Genomic DNA, 16,723 nt, shown 5'->3' on the forward strand with positions numbered 1-16,723 from the left:
TAAATAAATAAATTCAATAATTTTCCTTAAAAGTTTCTAATTTGGAGAAGCTGTTTGATTCCGCCACTATATTTGGATTGATTAAAAGAACAATCACCACACAAATAGCATTATAAATATTCGACTATTTTTATTTTATTTTATTTTTATTTTTATTTTGTTCAAACTATAAATATTGTAGTATCCACTCCGCTCTTCAGTTTCGCCTTAACTCCGGAATAAAGCTCTTCGTTCTGCCTTCAGGTTTGCTTGCATTTTCTTTCCCCCGGATAATTTCCAGTTCAGATTTTCCGTAGAAGTAGTTCATGCTTCAGGTTTTTAAGATTGTTCAGTGTTTGTTTGGTTGTATGATCCTGATTTATGCGTTGAAGTTAAATACACATTTCTACTGTTTGCGATGAGTATATTCGAAGATTTCATTGGATTATTGGATCATTCGATTTTGTTTGCTTTTAGGTGTCGCGATTCTCCTAAGGATACAGTATTTGTTGTTAAATTAACTCGATGAATCCTTTTTCTTTTGGTGACGCAAAGATGTTTCTGTAAGGATTTGCGTAATAGCGATCGATAAGTTTGGAACGTTTTGATGGATTTTACACTCTGTTTGTTGATTTAAGCGTTGAAATTTTTAATGTTGTTTGATTAGAGAGGAAGCGATTGGATCTTCTTGTTGTTGTATAAACTCCTTCGTAGTTTGGAGAGTAGAATCTGTTGGAACGTATGAATATGATTAGAAAAGATGAACACCTTTTGCAATCATAACTCGTTTTAATAGTTCTACATCCTTTCCCAACATTAGACCATTCCTTGTGGTATAATTTATGTTTGGATCATCACTTCTGAGATCTCATTTTATTCCCTGTATAGGTCTCACTGTTATCAATTATCTGGAGAATAATGGCTGTTTCTGTTAAATTGATGTCTCTTACTGTTGGAACTTTGGGTGTAATATCCTTTATATTTGGAATCGTTGCCGAAAACAAGAAGGTAAGCATCGGTAATCTTTGTAAACAAGCATACCGCTTTGGCAGTTATTCGCTTTATAATATACATATCTATTCAATATTGATTGAATTAGTCTATGAGATCCCACGTCGGTTGGATAGGAGATTGAAACATTCTTTATAAAGGTGTGGAAACCTCTCCCTACTAGACGTTTTAAAAACTTTGAGAAGCTTGAAAGGAAAAGCCCAAATAGGACATATTACTAGTGGTGAGCTTGGGTCGTTACATAATCCCTCGTCGTCTATGTGTGGGAGCAGTTATATGAAATCTATGTTGGCTGTGGATATGGTAGTCAGTGGTTTAATGGTCACTAACTTCTTTTCCTGTCTTTTCATGGATTTGAGCAGCCTGCATCTGGAACTCTCATCCCAGGCAAAGGCCTTGTTATCTGTAAATATCCAGGCGACCCGACGGTTGCCTTGGGATTTCTATCTTTTCTGTTTCTTCTGGCTTCTTCCATTGCGGGATACACCTCTCTGTTCTATCCTTACCAAGGAAAATCGGTTCCTCGAGGAGCGATGTTTAAGAATGGTAGTTTCTCTGTGTTCTTCAACGTTGCTCAGTAAGTTTTCTTTTGGAGGCACTTCCCTTTCTCTGACTGTTAACTAAATCATTTTAGCTTTGTATTATTTATTCGAATGAATGATGTTACAAAACGATGCCCCAATACATTATAGTACATGACAATTCTGCATCTTTAGCTACCACCCGTAAATGTAGGGGAATTTTTTCTCTTTGAGCAACGTAAATCTTTGTGTCTCTTTGTTTAATTTCTGTTTGTGGGTACATGAGTGCGATCAATCTTGCTTCCACTTCCACTTCTGCTACAACAATTGGATATCATAGTATTTTCTTTTGTCGGCTAGGAACAGTTTACACATCACAAATCATTACCTTTTTTCGAAACATTTCTTGTAGAGGGGTCTATGCTTGTTATGATTTCATTCGTGTAGCTTCTACAAGGCATTAAAGTGTAGCACATATTGAAGCACCCTCTCTATTTTGCAGATTCACAACTGGGTTAGCTATTGCTTTGCTCGTATGGCCCACGGTCACGGAGCAACTTCACTTGACGCGTAACATTCATCACAATGATGTGACAAAGTGCCCGACCGCTAAGACCGGTCTTCTAGGTGGCGGTGCATTTCTATCCCTGGATTCATGCCTCTTTTGGCTGGTTGCTCTGATGTTGGCTGGTAATGCACGAGAAGACTACTTTAATGAAATAGAAGAAGAAGAAAGCAATGCTCAAGCTCTCAAGAGCAGTGCATGAAGCTCCTCTTTTTGGTGAGAATAATAAATTTTGTCTCTTTACTATGGGTTTTTAGTTGTTATTAGGCAGGGATTTATCCGTGAGTATGGTATTCTTCTTTGGAATTTTACTGTTGGATTAATCCTTGTGGAGTCGTTTAAACCATCCATTGATTAGAATATACTCATCTTCTTTAACTTAAAGTTGCAGGCTCTTAATCCATCCTAATGGTGCACTTAGGTCAACCTTAGTTACAATTCTAGTGCTCAACTTTCTCGGTTTAGTTAGGCTTGGTCTCGGCATTTTTGCGTCTTTTTTCAATTGGATGAAGCAGATATTCGAACATTCGACTTTTAGATACATATATAGTGTCTTAGGACATGTTTGATGGGTAGTTTGAATTCGATCTTGTATTTACAAATTCACTTAGATCGGTGAATATGTACTTTGTAGACGCGTTGTTTTAAACTATTTTTCGAATTTTGTGATTCAGAGAATGAAAATATAGTATTTTATGTAATATAATATATTATATACGTTTTTTAACCATTGTTTACAAAGATTTGTTATAGTTTAAAAACATGAATTCAAATGGTACCAGCTTTCAAGGGAGGAGTTATCAACAACTTACCAAGGTAACTTATATTTGAGATTTATGTTCCAGTTCATCGAATAAAACATTGACATATAAATTAATACAATAAACATTTGTACTCCTTACAAATATCATAGGTCGATATGTAAAATTATTCTGATTTTTGTGAATTTAGAAAGATTACCTTCAATCTCAATCTCGTGCATGCTCGAGTATTTAAAAAATAGGAAAAAATATGGATCAATGGATTTGTAGTAAAAGCTTCTTACATACATTTCATACAAATTTTGGTAAGTCGGTAGATGGATCAAGCAATATATTTTATCAGTAGATTAGAGGATTAAAAACACCAATATTGCTTTTCAATGGAATGTTTTTGCATTAATGGTTACTTCATCAATCTAAATGACTAATGCGTGTTAAATGTTGTATTATTAATTTTATAAATACCATTGGCACGTGTAATATATATTTTTATAATTTTGTTTTTCGTTTTTAGTGTTGTTTTTTTAAACTAAATTAAAAAGAAATATATAATTTTAAAAAACTTTCTATGTGTTTATTCTTAAAAAAAAAAAAAAAAAAAAAAAAATCCAGACTAAAAAACAAATTTTAAAAATAAAAAACGAAAAACAAAATGGCTTTAAAATAATAAAAACTATTAATTTAAAAAAAAATTCTTAAGACTAAAAGTCCTTTTTTAACCAAGTAACCTGAAGGCGAATCCCATCCCATCAGCCGACAACACAAGTGAGAACGAAATGCGTTTTTTTAAATAAATAAAAAAAAAAGGTTCCAGAGGTCGACATGTCGTTTCGCGGGTTCCATGAATATTCACGAATCATTGGGCCTTACTCTCAACAAAGCCCTAGCTTTTGATTTCAATTCACAAATCCTTCTTTTTAAGTCCTGGTTCAGTCAACTTCCATTAAAAACCCTATCAAAACCCCCTCTCTCTCTACTCCCTCCCTCTCTCTCTCTCTCTCTCTCTCTCTCTCTCTCTCTCTGTTCTTCTGTTTCTCGGTCTCTCAGTTTCGGCTTCGATCGAAGAAGCCGCTGCTCAACGAAAATGCCGCTTGGAGATAGAGCAGGCGATAAGACCGAGTCTCGTTATTGCGGTGTCGAGACTGAATTTGATGACGATGTGCCTCAGCTCTTAATCTCAAATCTATCCTCTGGTGGATTTGATTTCGTCGTTGCACCTCTGGTTAGCATTCTTGCATTTCTCCTTTTGATATTTACTGCTGAAAATGATGTTTAGACCTTAACCGATCGAGAAATGGCGTTTGATGATTGTTTTCTTTCGTATGTGAATGTGTTTGCACGCAGTGCACATTCCTCTCTCTGTAGCTTAGAAGAGCGTTCTTTGTGCATTCTCTGTCTGTTTGCTTGGAAGCGAACGGATTACGATTGTTGGATTTACGTTCTTTTCGTTATTTCGGTGGCTAATTAGCCAGTCACACATCGGCTAAGTAGCTGTATGTTCTGTGTGAATGGTCAGTAAGCTCACCTAAAGCAATGCCGTTTGACAGCCGCCTCGGTGAAGGTAGATTGTGTAGTTTCACTCCAAGGCTGTCAAAGTACATGTCTCAAACCATGTCGAAGTGTTTTGCTATGCATACAATAATAATCTGGTTCAATAATGTAAGTAGGATAAGATATTTTATATATTTCGTAAGAGGATAGCCAGTTATTTTCAGATTTGAGGCTATATGTATATATATCTACTCTATTTACTGTAAAGATATAGCCAGTTATTTTCGTATTTGAGGCTATATGTATATATATCTACTCTATTTACTGTAAAGATATAGCTAGTTAAATTTTGAAACATTTTGATTAAGTTTCAAACCTTAGGTCGTAGATATTTAGATTTTTCTGTTTACTGTTAGATCTATTAGAAAACGATCCATCCGTCAATGTAGTTTGTATTGATTCTCATTCTTTTTAGTACTTGCGGTGGCCAATTAGCTAGTCACACACCAGCTCGTAGCTGTCTATTTTGTGTGAATGGTCAGTAAGCTCACCTAAAACAATATTTATTAATGGTCCGTGCGGTGAAAATAAACCATGCAATTTTCGTCCTTGGACTGTTACATACATTTTGATGATTAGTTTTTAACAAATTGTTGGGATGATTGGTCACTTTTATGTATGGATTATGATTAACATTTTTGAGGATATTTTGATTGCTTAACTTCCATAAAGTGGTATTTGGTTAAATCTTGCTTCAGATGAATCCATCCTATCGACCAAGCTTGGTGCAAAAAGAGAATGGTTGCTCTGCCGTTCTCCCATTTGCTGGATCAGACTTGATTTTAAGCCCTGCACAGTGGAGCAGCCACGTTGTTGGTATTATCTTTTGAAAAATTATTATTCGTTTGTTTAATAACATTTTGGTTTATTAACTTTATTGTAGAATAGCATTGGTGTGCACTGAAATATTTTATTTTCTTTTTTGATGTCCCAGGAAAAATTAGTTCTTGGATTGACTTAGATTCTGAAGATGAGATTTTACGAATTGATTCTGAGACAACTCTAAAGCAAGAGATTGCTTGGGCTTCTCATCTCTCTCTGCAGGTGCATAATGTTCTAGTTTGGCAGTCCAATTGCAGTTTTACAGAAAAGTTTGGACCAAAATGAAATTATAGACAACCACGTGTCCTTGTGCTTTTGTTTTTATCTTTCGAAGTATATGCAAAGCATTCTCTTGCTCTCCTTGCCTTTTTAAATATCTCAACTTTTAAAGAATTTCATGGTTTTTTACTCTTCTAATTTCTCAATGCTGGAGGTGCATTAAAAATAATTGAACATCCATCTAAACAGTAAAGAGCTGATTTACTGCAGGCATGCCTTCTTCCAGCACCTAAGGGAACATCATATGCGAATTATGCTAGGTGTGTTCATCAGATTTTGCAGGGCCTTAATAACATGCAGGTGCCTCTCTTACTTATCATTAAATGATCAATACTTTTCATACTTATGTAAGTTTTACCAAGGGTTTTAAACTGTTCTAATTTTGATATTTTTCTAAAGTTGTGGCTCAGGATACCTCTGGTGAAGGTTGATGATGATTCTACGGATGCCAAATCTGAACATTTGGTAAGTAAAGCATCTTTGAATTATGCTTGCATCTTTCTCTTGCTGCCCATCTTTATGGGAAGGAGATTTAAGTTCATACTTATTGGGTTCTCTGCTTGGAGATTCTGAGTAGGGTTGAGCACAAAATCATTGATACCTGTATTTTCTTACAAGTTATTGATTAGAGGGCAAAATTATCGGCGTCAATTATTTCCATGACAAAATATCATGCACAACAATTCTCAACTTTCAGGCAGATTTTTTTTTTGAATTCCTTTCATGCTCGAGTGTTTATGTTTGTATCAATATTGCTAATATCAATCATTATTCTGCAGGTTGATTCTTGGGATTTGTGGAACTCATTTCGTCTGCTTTGCGAGCACCACAGTCAGTTATCAGTTGCACTCGACATTTTGTGAGTGCTCAACTTTGTGGTGGTCTGTTTTGCATACTTGAGTTGTCATTTATGTTATAATGATGAAATTGGTATTTTTTGTTCATTAGGAGTACGTTGCCGTCACCAAACTCGCTTGGACGATGGTTTGGGGAGTCTGTCAGAGCAGCCCTTATTAGCACTGATGTAACTATATCGATATTTTCTTATGATTAGACAGATATCTTTGATCGCCTGGATACTGACTAAGGCACTTAAATTATTTTCAGTGTTTCTTGACTAATTCACGGGGTTATCCATGTCTGTCGAAGCGGCACCAGAAGTTGATTACTGGATTTTTCAACCATTCCATTCAGGTATCTTCAATCTCTTCCACCATTACACTATCTGATTTCATTTCATTTAGTTTTTCAAGAACTTCTACTTGCTTTTTAATGAACACCGATGTAGCATCTTTTCAGGGATATTAGATTTTGAAAAACCCATTTTGGCTACCTAGTCAGTTAACTAATCTTGATCCATCTGTCCCCTTCAGGTAGTTTTATCCGGGAAGGCATTGCACAACGTTTCAAGGGGTGGTACAGATTCACCTACTGGTCTCAACAAAAGTCCTTCTGATGGTATCCACATGTTGATTTGCGCATGTCTTTTTTTTGCCTAAAATTTCTCTTTCACCAAGCAGAAGATAAATGGTTGTCGAATCGTGGCCCATGGTTTGATAGTTTGGTTTGTTTTCTAATGTTTAGGTGTTCAGTCTCATCCCTTGAGGTGCTATTTAGATTATGTTGCTTTTCTTTACCAGAGAATGGACCCACTCCCTGAGCAAGAACGAATTGAGGTAGCCTCTATTTACTCTTTCTCAGTACCCTGTTTCTCTCTTACATGCATAAATGGATACTCACCCTTACAAACAATCTCCATATATTTGTAAATTGTACATTCACATTCCAATTAACTTCTTTCCTTTGACACCCTCTCGTTTCAGCTTGGATACAGGGACTTCTTACAGGCCCCTCTGCAAGTAAGTTTTGTTAGCGTCATAACTTGTTTTTGTTGACATTTAATTTTTAATGGACCATTAATTTGTCATAAACATTTCACTGTTTTTATTTCAGCCTCTTATGGATAATCTAGAATCTCAAACTTATGAAACTTTTGAGAAAGACGCAGTCAAATACATTCAGGTATTGCTCCAAAGTAATTTTCTTCTTTTTTGTAACTAGTTTTCAATTTATCAGATTGTGCGTAGTTCATACAATCTTAGCCATTCGTGACTTCTTTTTTATGCTACTCTTTGATTTCTTGTTTTCCCTCATTAGAGGACTCCAATCTTATCAAGTCATGATTTAAGCGATTTATCTAATCCTTTTTAAAAAGATTGTAATGATGTTCAAATTTGGATAATCGATTTGCTTCATTTAATATTTCTCTCATCGAGACTTTTTTTTGCATATTTTATTTATAATTTGTTTGTATATATGTGTAGGCATAGAACGCTTCACGTTACCTTGATATAATGGTTGTGGCTAATTAGTGCTGTTTGATGTCTATCTTACTAAATGTGTACTTATTAAGGTTATAATTGGTGATTTTCCATTTCAAAAACATTTGGTCAATGATAGATAGCAGTTATCAAGTGTTATTATTTTGTATTGTCATAACTCCTTTGCTTAAATTTTGTTAGTACCAACGTGCAATTGCTAAAGCTTTGAAAGATAGGGTCCCAGATGATAAGGCGTCTTCAGTAACAACAGTAAGTAGCTTCCAACTTTTTTGTTTTTCATAATTTGATTTGGCCTTACCATTCGATTTCTGCGGATAGGTATTGATGGTCGTAGGCGCAGGTCGTGGTCCTCTGGTTCGGGCAGCATTGCAGGTTCCTTTCCTTACTTGAAGAATTGGTTGCCTTTAATTTTCTTGTTTCTTCTGTTAAACAATGGCTAGTTTGTAGGCAGCAGAAGAAACAGACCGCAAACTGAAAGTCTATGCTGTGGAGAAAAATCCTAATGCAGTTGTAACTCTTAATGTGAGCACTCTACTACTTACTTGCTCTGTTCCTTCACTCGTAGTCACGTGTTTGCTTGCTCTTCTGAACTTCGAACGTCTCGTTCTGGTTGAATGAAATGTCCCTTTATAATCGAAATCTTGCATTCATTAGACTAACAATTATAGCTTCAGTTAGTAAGTAGTCTTGGAATATGCTGCTGGGAAAATGACGGTGGTGTTTATTGATTTGATTTTCAGTGTTTGGTTAGAATGGAGGGCTGGGAAAAAATTGTTACCATAATTTCCTGCGACATGCGTTCCTGGGAAGCTTCAGAGACGGCTGATATTTTGGTACGCAAATATATCTTTTATTTTATTAATTAATATATTTTCTTGACTTCCTCCATGTTATTTTTATTAACTTTTTTTTTTATAGGTGAGTGAGCTGCTGGGTTCTTTTGGTGACAACGAACTATCTCCTGAATGTCTTGATGGGGCCCAGCGATTCTTAAAAGAAGATGGCATTTCAATACCTTCTTCGTAAGTGAGATATTTCTAAGTCGTTTTTTTATTTTTTTGTTCTTATGATATCATAGAGAAAGTTTAATGGGGGACTGTGTCAGGTACACGAGTTTCCTCCAACCAATTACTGCCTCCAAGCTATACAATGATGTACGTCGTCAAGTCAAGGCTTTAATTATTTAAATTTCATACTAGTGTTATTTATTATATTAAATTATTATTAATGTGATGATAAATAATGGTGCACAGGTGAAGGCACATAAAGATGTGGTCCACTTTGAAACTGCCTACGTTGTCAAACTGCACAACGTAGCAAGACTATCTCCTCCTCAGCCTGTAAGGGTTTTTTTTTTTTTTTTTTTTTTTTTTTTTTTTATTATAAATTTTTTGGTATGTTAAGTATTATTATGTAGATCTAAATATTATTGTGTATAATAATAGGTCTTTACCTTTACTCACCCGAATAAAATATTGGAGGGAAGCAATGAACGGTATAAGAAGCTGGTATTTGAGATACCGAACGACACTGGTGCAGCCATAATACATGGTATTTGCTTGTTCTCTCTGTATTCTGCATTTTGGAAACAAATTGATTAGTAACTGGGGAATTCATTTAAAAACTGTGAACTTTTTTTGTGAAGGTTTTGGTGGTTATTTTGATGCAACGTTATACGGTGATGTTCATCTGGGCACTGAACCATCCACAGCCACGCCAAATATGTTCAGTTGGTATGTATGCTCACTTATTATTATTTTTGCTCTCTAACTATTCTTCACTTTATATTATTATTGTAAAGCTAAAGCTCAAGTTTTTTCACACCTCAGGTTCGCAATATTCTTCCCATTAAGGACTCCAATATGCGTGCGGCCGGGTTCTTCCGTACAAGTCCATTTCTGGCGTTGTTGTAATCCTAGCAAGGTGAGGACTTGGGATGGGTGATTTCTTATAATTATAATCTTAAAAATTAATTAATTATAGTTCTTAACGTAGCAAAATGTGCAACTCAGGTCTGGTACGAGTGGTGTGTGACATCTCCCAGCCAGTCCCCGCTACATAACGTCAACGGCCGTTCGTATTGGGTTGGCCTATAAACTCGAGGGATATATTTTTATATTAAATAGAATTTTAGACTGGCTATATTATTTATTATTATATTAGAATAACGATGAATGGAAGTTTATATTTTACGTTTTCGTCATGGGTTTTTTTAAAGTTTCTTATTCAATTCATTTCCAAGTATCTTGAAAATTAAATTCACTCCATTACACTATTGATTCTTTTAAAAAATGTATCAAATTATTTCTGTATAGAAAATGCTAAAATTTCATAAAAATATTATTGAACCTTCAAGCATCTCACTACAAATTCCCCCTTTAGATTAATTCATCACAAATTCCCCCTTTAGATTGTTTAGTTTATTTGATCAAATTGTTGCTATGATTTTAAAGTTAAAAAGAATTAGAAATTCAGTCAAATTTACAATCAAAATATTTGATATGCGACTACTTCTGATAATACCTCAATAATAGTACTATACGACAATATTTTTCCTTAATTATACCTACTTTAAAATGAATATAATGAAAACGAAAGCCTAATAGTAACTACTGGTGAAAAAACAGAAAAATCAATAATTAAGCAAAGGCCTAAAGCTTAAATATGAATATGGTCAGGGTTTTTGAAATGTGTCAAAAGAGAAGAAAAAGAAAAAACTTATGGTCTATGAATGAATACATGACAAATAATAATAAAAAAATCTCATTTAATTTAATGGGTAAGAATTTGAAGACAGAAAGACAAAAAGAAAAAAAAAGGAGAATAGTTTTCTTATTATTGAATGTTTTTTAAAGGTCAGACTTTTTAAAGTTGGGTATTTTCGTAGCTGAAACCTATTATATTTTAAAGAAACGAAAGAAATCATGCTATCATATCTCAAAAGGAAAAATTCCATATAAAAATTCGAAGGAAATGAAATGAAATAATAAACAACAGAGAAGATAAGTAACGTATTAAATGATGAATAAGGGGGATATAGAATTTTGTATAAGGTACTAACCTCCTCCTCCCCTTCTGAAAAGCTTGGCTGAGCAGAGCACCAAATCACATTAAAATGCATTATTTTTCTGAATTACTCTCAGCTTAGCGCTCCTACATCGCCGATTCAACCTTTCTTCCTCTTCAGATGGAGTTATTGGTCTTTTTGTGAGTATTCTACCTTTTGAACCTTTTACTATTTGCTTAATCCATTCTTCTTCTTTTTCCTCCCTATTATTATCCTCATTCACCCTAATCACCTCTTCTTCATCCCATCCTTCCGTCTTGGGGTTGTTAATGATGTCCAGAAATGTTTGTTTTACAACCCTATCCTCCAAACTGTGGAAGGAGATCACTGCAAGTCGACCTCCCGGAGCCAGACACTCGAAAGCACTATAAAGCGCATCTTCCAATACCTTCAGTTCGTCATTCACAGCAATCCTCAGAGCTTGGAATACTCTGGTTGCTGTTTTTATCCAACCTTGCCTTCCTCCTGTTACAATGTAAAATATGTTGATTTAATGACCCTTCGGCCTTCATTTTATATAATTGTTATACAAACAGTGCTCACCTTTGAACCCAGGGGTTGATTTCCGGATAAGATCCACTAATTCACTGGTGGTATGCAATCCACCCTGTGATCGAGCTTTTACGATTTTATTTTGGAGTGAGTACCAGTTACTTTCTTCTCCATAAACCCGCAACACACGCCCCACTTCTATTTCCGGCCAGCTGTTCAATATGTCCTCTGCTTTTAGACTTGCCTGCCATAAACCTGTTTCAATCAGTAGGGGAAAAGACATAAATAACTAACCCATAACGTCTCCACTAAACCTACGAACGAGCCTTTTCTCTATATATATATATTAATTATGCAATGTTTCTCTCTCTCTCTCTCTCTCTCTCTCTCTCTATTTATATATATATATATATATATATATATATATTATTTTTTCAATTGTACCGTTCCGACCCAGCTATAAGGAGAACTGAGGACCATGTTCGAAAGGAAATCAGTAATCGGCAGGCTGTCCAACGAACAGTTATAGAAATATTCTTTAGCATCGTGTGTGTGTATATATATATACACGTGTCCTTTGGTTAATTATTATAGGACACCACTTTTAGGCCCCTCCCCTCTCATGCACACACCAAACATAGCATGCACAACATAAAGTACTGTCGTTTAACTTTTTGTAATAACAATTGTGAGCATGGATGAATCAGGTTAGCTACTACAAAAGCAAAAGTTAAGTAATAGTTGACAGTTGCTTTGGTAAAAAAGTTATGCCAAGTACTTTCACCTCTAGTTTTCTTGCTTTATAACTTGTTTTAAGAAACCAAGCTAAATTTTAAAAAATTTTAAAAAATTCTTTTTAAAATTTTAATTCAATTTTTGAAATGTGGCTTAGAACTCAAATAGAAGGTGAAAATTTACCCAAAAAAATGGGAAGAAACAAACATAATTTTCAAAAACAGAAAATTAAAAATAAAATAACTATCAAATAGAGTCTTAGAAATGCACGATTAAGTTGCAACTAATTTATTGAACTAGTTTGTACCTGAGGATCCATTCGCATATCAAGAGGACCATCGCAAAGAACACTAAATCCCCTTTCAGGATCATCCACCTAAGCAGACAGGAAAAATGCAAAATTTCAGGCTGTTAAAAAATTATATTGTATGCAGACAATTAAACCAAATAACTGACATCATGATAAAGAGGCGAGAGACAGAATCTGCGAGATGAATTAATAGGACATCTAACATTAGGTGATTAGGTATATCAAGGAAACATAGCTTTGTTATATGTTAACCGTAAAAATAAGTAACAGTAACGTGGCATTCTACAACGACTTCTCTATTGTTCCATAACTGTCAAGAACTATTAGCAGAAACCTTGTTTTCTTTTCCCGACTGGTGTGCTATACCCTCGTACTATATCATTATATTGAGTGGTGCATTTTATTTAGCACCTTATATGGATTAGCATACAGGTTTATTCTCCCCCTTGCTATTTAATGAAAACTGAGCTGAATATTTTACATATCGGTCCACTTGCGTACCTGCATGGATGACATGCCCAAATCCATCAAAATGCCATCAACTCCAGGATCTAAAGGTTTCTCATCTGAGTCAGCCAGTAGCGATTTCATATATTTGAAGTTCTTCAGAACGGTATATGCTTTCAAATCAGAATCCTCGCAGAAAAGATCACTAATCCGATCCTGAGCCTTATCAAGGGCAATGGGATCGACGTCCATTCCCATGTAAAATTTCAACTCTGGATGCGCTTGAATTATCTATTTTTTCAGGACATGAAATCAGAATTGGACATTGTGAGAATGAAAACTCAAACTCAAACAGAAAATGCAAACAGAACGAATATAGCCACAGAAAGAAGCAATTATGAACACCGCGTCAAGCCTCAAAAACCATAAGCAATCCAAATTTTCATGCAACAACATCAAAGGAACAATACAGGACGACTGGACGTATGTTAATCAGCAACTTCACAAGCGGAAAAATAGTAGAGAAGCACATAGATAAGATCGATCAATTAAATAGACAAATGCAGCTTTACATAGACTATAAATACAGAATTTAGTAATTCAAGTAGCACATATTCTACGGCTCGTTGATTTCACTCTCAATAGAAAGTCGGATAAGCATCTAATCCCGTTGCAGATACATACGAATTATAGTATATCTAAAAAAATTCAATCAGAATAATAGTATATCATAAAATTTTCCATAGAAAGTCGGAGAAGCATCTAATCGAGAAATTCAATCAGAAAACACATTCGAATAGCAACTATCAGCAAGAAATGCAACGAACCAATCATTAACGATGAAGAGGACAAGGAGGAAAGCAACTTAAGAGAGATACTAACAGCAGAGGAATGTCCACCAGCACCGACAGTGCAATCTACAAAGGAGCGAAGCGGCCTTCCGGAAGAAGCAGAAAACACGTCCAATACTTCCGCAAGCATCACCGGAATGTGAGCAGCAGTATCCCCGAACTGGACAGCTTTCTCATCAAACTCCTTAGTGGAACGAGTCCTCCTTTTCTCCTTCACCAAAGCCAATTTCAAAGACGAAGACGAAGACTCGGATGACTTCGGAACAGCGGTACTCGCCTTAACGTTCTTTGTTTTCTTCTGCTTCGCCTTCTTTACCTTATTACCATCAGTAGCAGTAGAAATGGAACAGCACCGGAAAATACTCGGCGCCGGAGTAGCACAGGTGGAAATCAAATACCGTAAACGGAAAGATTGCGACGGAGAAGAAGAAAACAACGAGAGCTTCAACATTGATGATCTAAAAGCCATTTCCTAACAGATTGCATCAGAGGATCGGAGAATGAAATAGTTGGAGCAGCAAATTCACCTTGAAGTTCAAATGGAGAGTTTCACCATACACTCTGAAAATGGAGGGAAATGGTGGAATTCACTCTTCTGAGCCCTAGTTGCCCAATTGAACGGGCTTATCCTCATTTTATCCCCGCCAAAAATGTAAAATAAAAATAAAATAAAAAAAAGTACAAATTCACCTATTTATCCTTGAACAAGGAGTTGAATTACTAATTAGGTACACCCAAACCTGCGGGAGGGTTGGGGATATTTTGGTATTTTAACTGTGTCATTCTTTCAAATTTCCTAAAATTAAAATCATAATTCAATTATTAATTTTAAACTAAAATATACAAAAATAGTTTTATAATTTTGATTAATATAACTAAAAACCTTTAGTATATAAATTAAAATAAAGAAATTAAGCTCAAATATGTTTAAATAAATAAAAATATATATTAAAATTAAATGGTAAAACTAAAAATAAATAAATAAATATTTTATAAATTAACGTCTTGCTATTATTAAAAACAATATTTTGAATAAATAATCTGAATATTATAAAGAAAGAAAAGAAAAAGGGCAAAAAAGGCATACCTTATTACAACTCTACTCCTTTTCTTCGAGTTTTTGAGACTCTCCGCTTTATTCCCTTTTCATCGTAATCTCATCTCTTCCTTCTTCAATTATTCCAATCACATCAAACATTTACACAAATTAACTCTTCGATTCCATTTGTTTCTTTCCCCTTTCTCCTTCTCTATATTAATTTCCAAGAGTTTCTCACCATTGTTGTTGAATCTGAGTTCTGTGAATTTGATTTGCCTGCAACAATGGATGAACACCACCAATCACCGCCGGTAGGTGGAGGAGAAAAATCGGCGAAGCGAGAAGAAGATGAAGAAGTCAGTTCAGAAGCCGAAGCCGAAGTCAAATCTAAATCCAAATCTGCCGCTCCGTGCAAGAACAGTTTCTTTGGCAGACATAGAATCTCAGCGGCCATTAACAGACTCCAAAACGAAATCAATATCATCGAGGTGATCACTATTTCGTTTTTCGATTCACAGATTTGCCTTAATCGGTTAATAATTCCATGTTTTCAGTCATTTTTTCCACTCTGAAACTAAAGACGAGGATAAATCGTGATGCAGGAAGAATTGCAACAGCTTGAGAGCGTAGGCGAATCCTCCACCGTCTGCAAGGAGTAAGAACTAAGCTGATTAATCAATTTATTAGGTTTACGAAAAAATTGCAAAGCATTTATATACTCAGTTCATACTCATTTTCAAAACGAAATCATCGTCGCCATTACTCTAGGGCTTAATTTGTTCACCTGTTTACGTACAGACTCGTCTCGAGCGTGGAATCGGTTCCCGATCCTCTGCTTTCAGAGTAAGATTATCACCATTAACATTGATTACGATCTTCAATTTACATGATAATTTCTTCCCCTAATCAACGAAGAATGATTCAAAATATACAGAACAATCGGCCCGTCGGACGTCAACTGGGACCAGTGGTTCCGAGGAGCTCACGACAGCCGCAACCACAGACGGTGGATCTGATTCCGAACACTCAAAAGAGATCCATTTAGCGGTCGCCATTGATTTGTAGGTCTTTAAGACCATCCTTTTCTGATCGGTTGCCGCCATAACCAGAATGTGGAGAAGGAAAGAGAAGACTTGGGACATCGAAACGACGACGTCTCAATCGCGCATGTACAAGTTTTTAGGTTCGATAATTTATTGTTGCCATTCTTACTTTTTAGCTCAAGGAAAATTTAACTATTGCCACGTAGTATTTTCTTTTTTTATTTTATTTTATTTTAACTTTATAATTTACATTTGTGTTAATGTCCCGACAATCTTGTTATTAAACTGATTAAATCGTTATAAATTTTAAAATCTTATATTTATTTATATTGAAAATAGTAATATTTTAAATTTTAAATCGCTAGATAATTTATTTATTTATATTAAAAAATAGTAAATATAAGGTTTTATTTGGATTTAAAGAGAATAATATTTAAAATTTTAAAAATATAATTGCTTACTTAATTCCAAGTAGACATTTTTTATATATAAAAATATCAAAATCAATCTACACCCATCGACCTATCTCTCACAAAACAAATCAATCTATACCCATCAACCCATCTCTCACGAAACATCTGCATATCCATCAACCTATCTCGAAACGTCTGTCTCGACTATGAGAGTCAACGAAATAGTAATATTTTAACATTTTAAATCGCTAGGTAATTTATTTTATTTTATTTTTTTTGAATGCCAATAATAATAATGGAATTAGGAATTAAAATTTTCAATCAATTTCATGATCCCCACTAACAAAATACTAACTTTTTTTTAATAATACATTGACATTTATGCAAATTTAAACATATACAGATCCATTCTCAAATCTCAACCAATCCCAAGTTTCTCACTCCAACACATAACTTTATCCAAAAAAGAACAAAAAAAAAAAAAAAAAAAAAAAA

At 34.8% G+C, this 16,723-nt stretch overlaps 4 protein-coding genes across 9 annotated transcripts; 3 read left to right on the forward strand and 1 right to left on the reverse strand.

Annotated features, from left to right (window-relative positions):
- Positions 1–169: 169 nt before the first annotated feature.
- LOC111445904 lies at positions 170–2,745 on the forward strand. 3 transcript variants are annotated; one of them, XR_002710943.1, is made up of 5 exons: positions 170–243; positions 868–987; positions 1,353–1,567; positions 2,014–2,392; positions 2,459–2,745. XR_002710943.1 is itself a non-coding variant. In XM_023084448.1 (5 exons), the coding sequence occupies exons 2-4, from the start codon at positions 898–900 to the stop codon at positions 2,276–2,278; spliced, it is 570 nt and encodes a 189-aa protein (XP_022940216.1). In that variant the 5' UTR covers positions 170–243; positions 868–897; the 3' UTR covers positions 2,279–2,292; positions 2,462–2,745. The 3 variants fall into 3 exon arrangements, 2 of the variants coding, with proteins under 2 accessions (XP_022940216.1, XP_022940217.1); XM_023084448.1 differs by having other exon boundaries at positions 2,014–2,292; positions 2,462–2,745; XM_023084449.1 differs by having other exon boundaries at positions 2,014–2,292; positions 2,468–2,745.
- A 1,046-nt stretch (positions 2,746–3,791) lies between these two features.
- On the forward strand, positions 3,792–10,032 carry LOC111445899 (protein arginine N-methyltransferase 1.5). 2 transcript variants are annotated; one of them, XM_023084433.1, is made up of 23 exons: positions 3,792–4,059; positions 5,087–5,204; positions 5,323–5,432; positions 5,700–5,789; positions 5,889–5,954; positions 6,269–6,348; positions 6,438–6,513; positions 6,597–6,683; positions 6,863–6,905; positions 7,074–7,165; positions 7,313–7,348; positions 7,443–7,511; positions 8,012–8,080; positions 8,150–8,203; positions 8,279–8,353; positions 8,572–8,664; positions 8,750–8,853; positions 8,937–8,985; positions 9,085–9,171; positions 9,277–9,382; positions 9,477–9,564; positions 9,661–9,754; positions 9,844–10,032. In XM_023084433.1, the coding sequence occupies exons 1-23, from the start codon at positions 3,922–3,924 to the stop codon at positions 9,925–9,927; spliced, it is 1,908 nt and encodes a 635-aa protein (XP_022940201.1). In that variant the 5' UTR covers positions 3,792–3,921; the 3' UTR covers positions 9,928–10,032. The 2 variants fall into 2 exon arrangements, with proteins under 2 accessions (XP_022940201.1, XP_022940200.1); XM_023084432.1 differs by having other exon boundaries at positions 3,793–4,059; positions 6,863–6,947.
- On the reverse strand, positions 9,320–14,894 carry LOC111445901 (ribosomal RNA small subunit methyltransferase H). 3 transcript variants are annotated; one of them, XM_023084439.1, is made up of 6 exons: positions 13,765–14,360; positions 12,937–13,173; positions 12,433–12,501; positions 11,442–11,634; positions 10,893–11,363; positions 9,320–9,406 (listed from the first exon to the last, which is right to left on the reverse strand). In XM_023084439.1, the coding sequence occupies exons 1-5, from the start codon at positions 14,200–14,202 to the stop codon at positions 10,942–10,944; spliced, it is 1,359 nt and encodes a 452-aa protein (XP_022940207.1). In that variant the 5' UTR covers positions 14,203–14,360; the 3' UTR covers positions 9,320–9,406; positions 10,893–10,941. The 3 variants fall into 3 exon arrangements, with proteins under 3 accessions (XP_022940207.1, XP_022940208.1, XP_022940206.1); XM_023084440.1 differs by lacking the exon at positions 9,320–9,406 and adding an exon at positions 14,821–14,894 and having other exon boundaries at positions 10,743–11,363; positions 13,765–14,205; XM_023084438.1 differs by lacking the exon at positions 9,320–9,406 and having other exon boundaries at positions 10,743–11,363.
- LOC111445905 (guanine nucleotide-binding protein subunit gamma 2-like) lies at positions 14,862–16,087 on the forward strand. Its single transcript, XM_023084451.1, has 4 exons — positions 14,862–15,260; positions 15,375–15,427; positions 15,571–15,615; positions 15,707–16,087. The coding sequence occupies exons 1-4, from the start codon at positions 15,057–15,059 to the stop codon at positions 15,786–15,788; spliced, it is 384 nt and encodes a 127-aa protein (XP_022940219.1). The 5' UTR covers positions 14,862–15,056; the 3' UTR covers positions 15,789–16,087.
- Positions 16,088–16,723: the final 636 nt, after the last annotated feature.

The sequence above is a fragment of the Cucurbita moschata genome, unplaced genomic scaffold (assembly GCF_002738365.1).
Source record: "Cucurbita moschata cultivar Rifu unplaced genomic scaffold, Cmos_1.0 Cmo_Scf00008, whole genome shotgun sequence".
Classification (NCBI taxonomy): Eukaryota; Viridiplantae; Streptophyta; class Magnoliopsida; order Cucurbitales; family Cucurbitaceae; genus Cucurbita; species Cucurbita moschata.

Coding starts and splice junctions, on each gene's coding strand:
- LOC111445904 (XM_023084448.1), top strand. CDS start 898: ATGGCTGTTTCTGTTAAATTGATGTCTCTTACTGTTGGAACTTTGGGT. Junction 988..1,352: donor TCGTTGCCGAAAACAAGAAG/GTAAGCATCGGT, acceptor GGATTTGAGCAG/CCTGCATCTGGAACTCTCAT. Junction 1,568..2,013: donor GTGTTCTTCAACGTTGCTCA/GTAAGTTTTCTT, acceptor TCTATTTTGCAG/ATTCACAACTGGGTTAGCTA.
- LOC111445905 (XM_023084451.1), top strand. CDS start 15,057: ATGGATGAACACCACCAATCACCGCCGGTAGGTGGAGGAGAAAAATCG. Junction 15,261..15,374: donor ACGAAATCAATATCATCGAG/GTGATCACTATT, acceptor ATCGTGATGCAG/GAAGAATTGCAACAGCTTGA. Junction 15,616..15,706: donor CCCGATCCTCTGCTTTCAGA/GTAAGATTATCA, acceptor CAAAATATACAG/AACAATCGGCCCGTCGGACG.
- LOC111445899 (XM_023084432.1), top strand. CDS start 3,922: ATGCCGCTTGGAGATAGAGCAGGCGATAAGACCGAGTCTCGTTATTGC. Junction 6,684..6,862: donor TTTTCAACCATTCCATTCAG/GTATCTTCAATC, acceptor TGTCCCCTTCAG/GTAGTTTTATCCGGGAAGGC. Junction 6,948..7,073: donor CAACAAAAGTCCTTCTGATG/GTATCCACATGT, acceptor TCTAATGTTTAG/GTGTTCAGTCTCATCCCTTG.
- LOC111445901 (XM_023084439.1), bottom strand. CDS start 14,202: ATGGCTTTTAGATCATCAATGTTGAAGCTCTCGTTGTTTTCTTCTTCT. Junction 13,174..13,764: donor CTGGTGGACATTCCTCTGCT/GTTAGTATCTCT, acceptor CTGAAAAAATAG/ATAATTCAAGCGCATCCAGA. Junction 11,364..11,441: donor ATCAACCCCTGGGTTCAAAG/GTGAGCACTGTT, acceptor ACATTGTAACAG/GAGGAAGGCAAGGTTGGATA.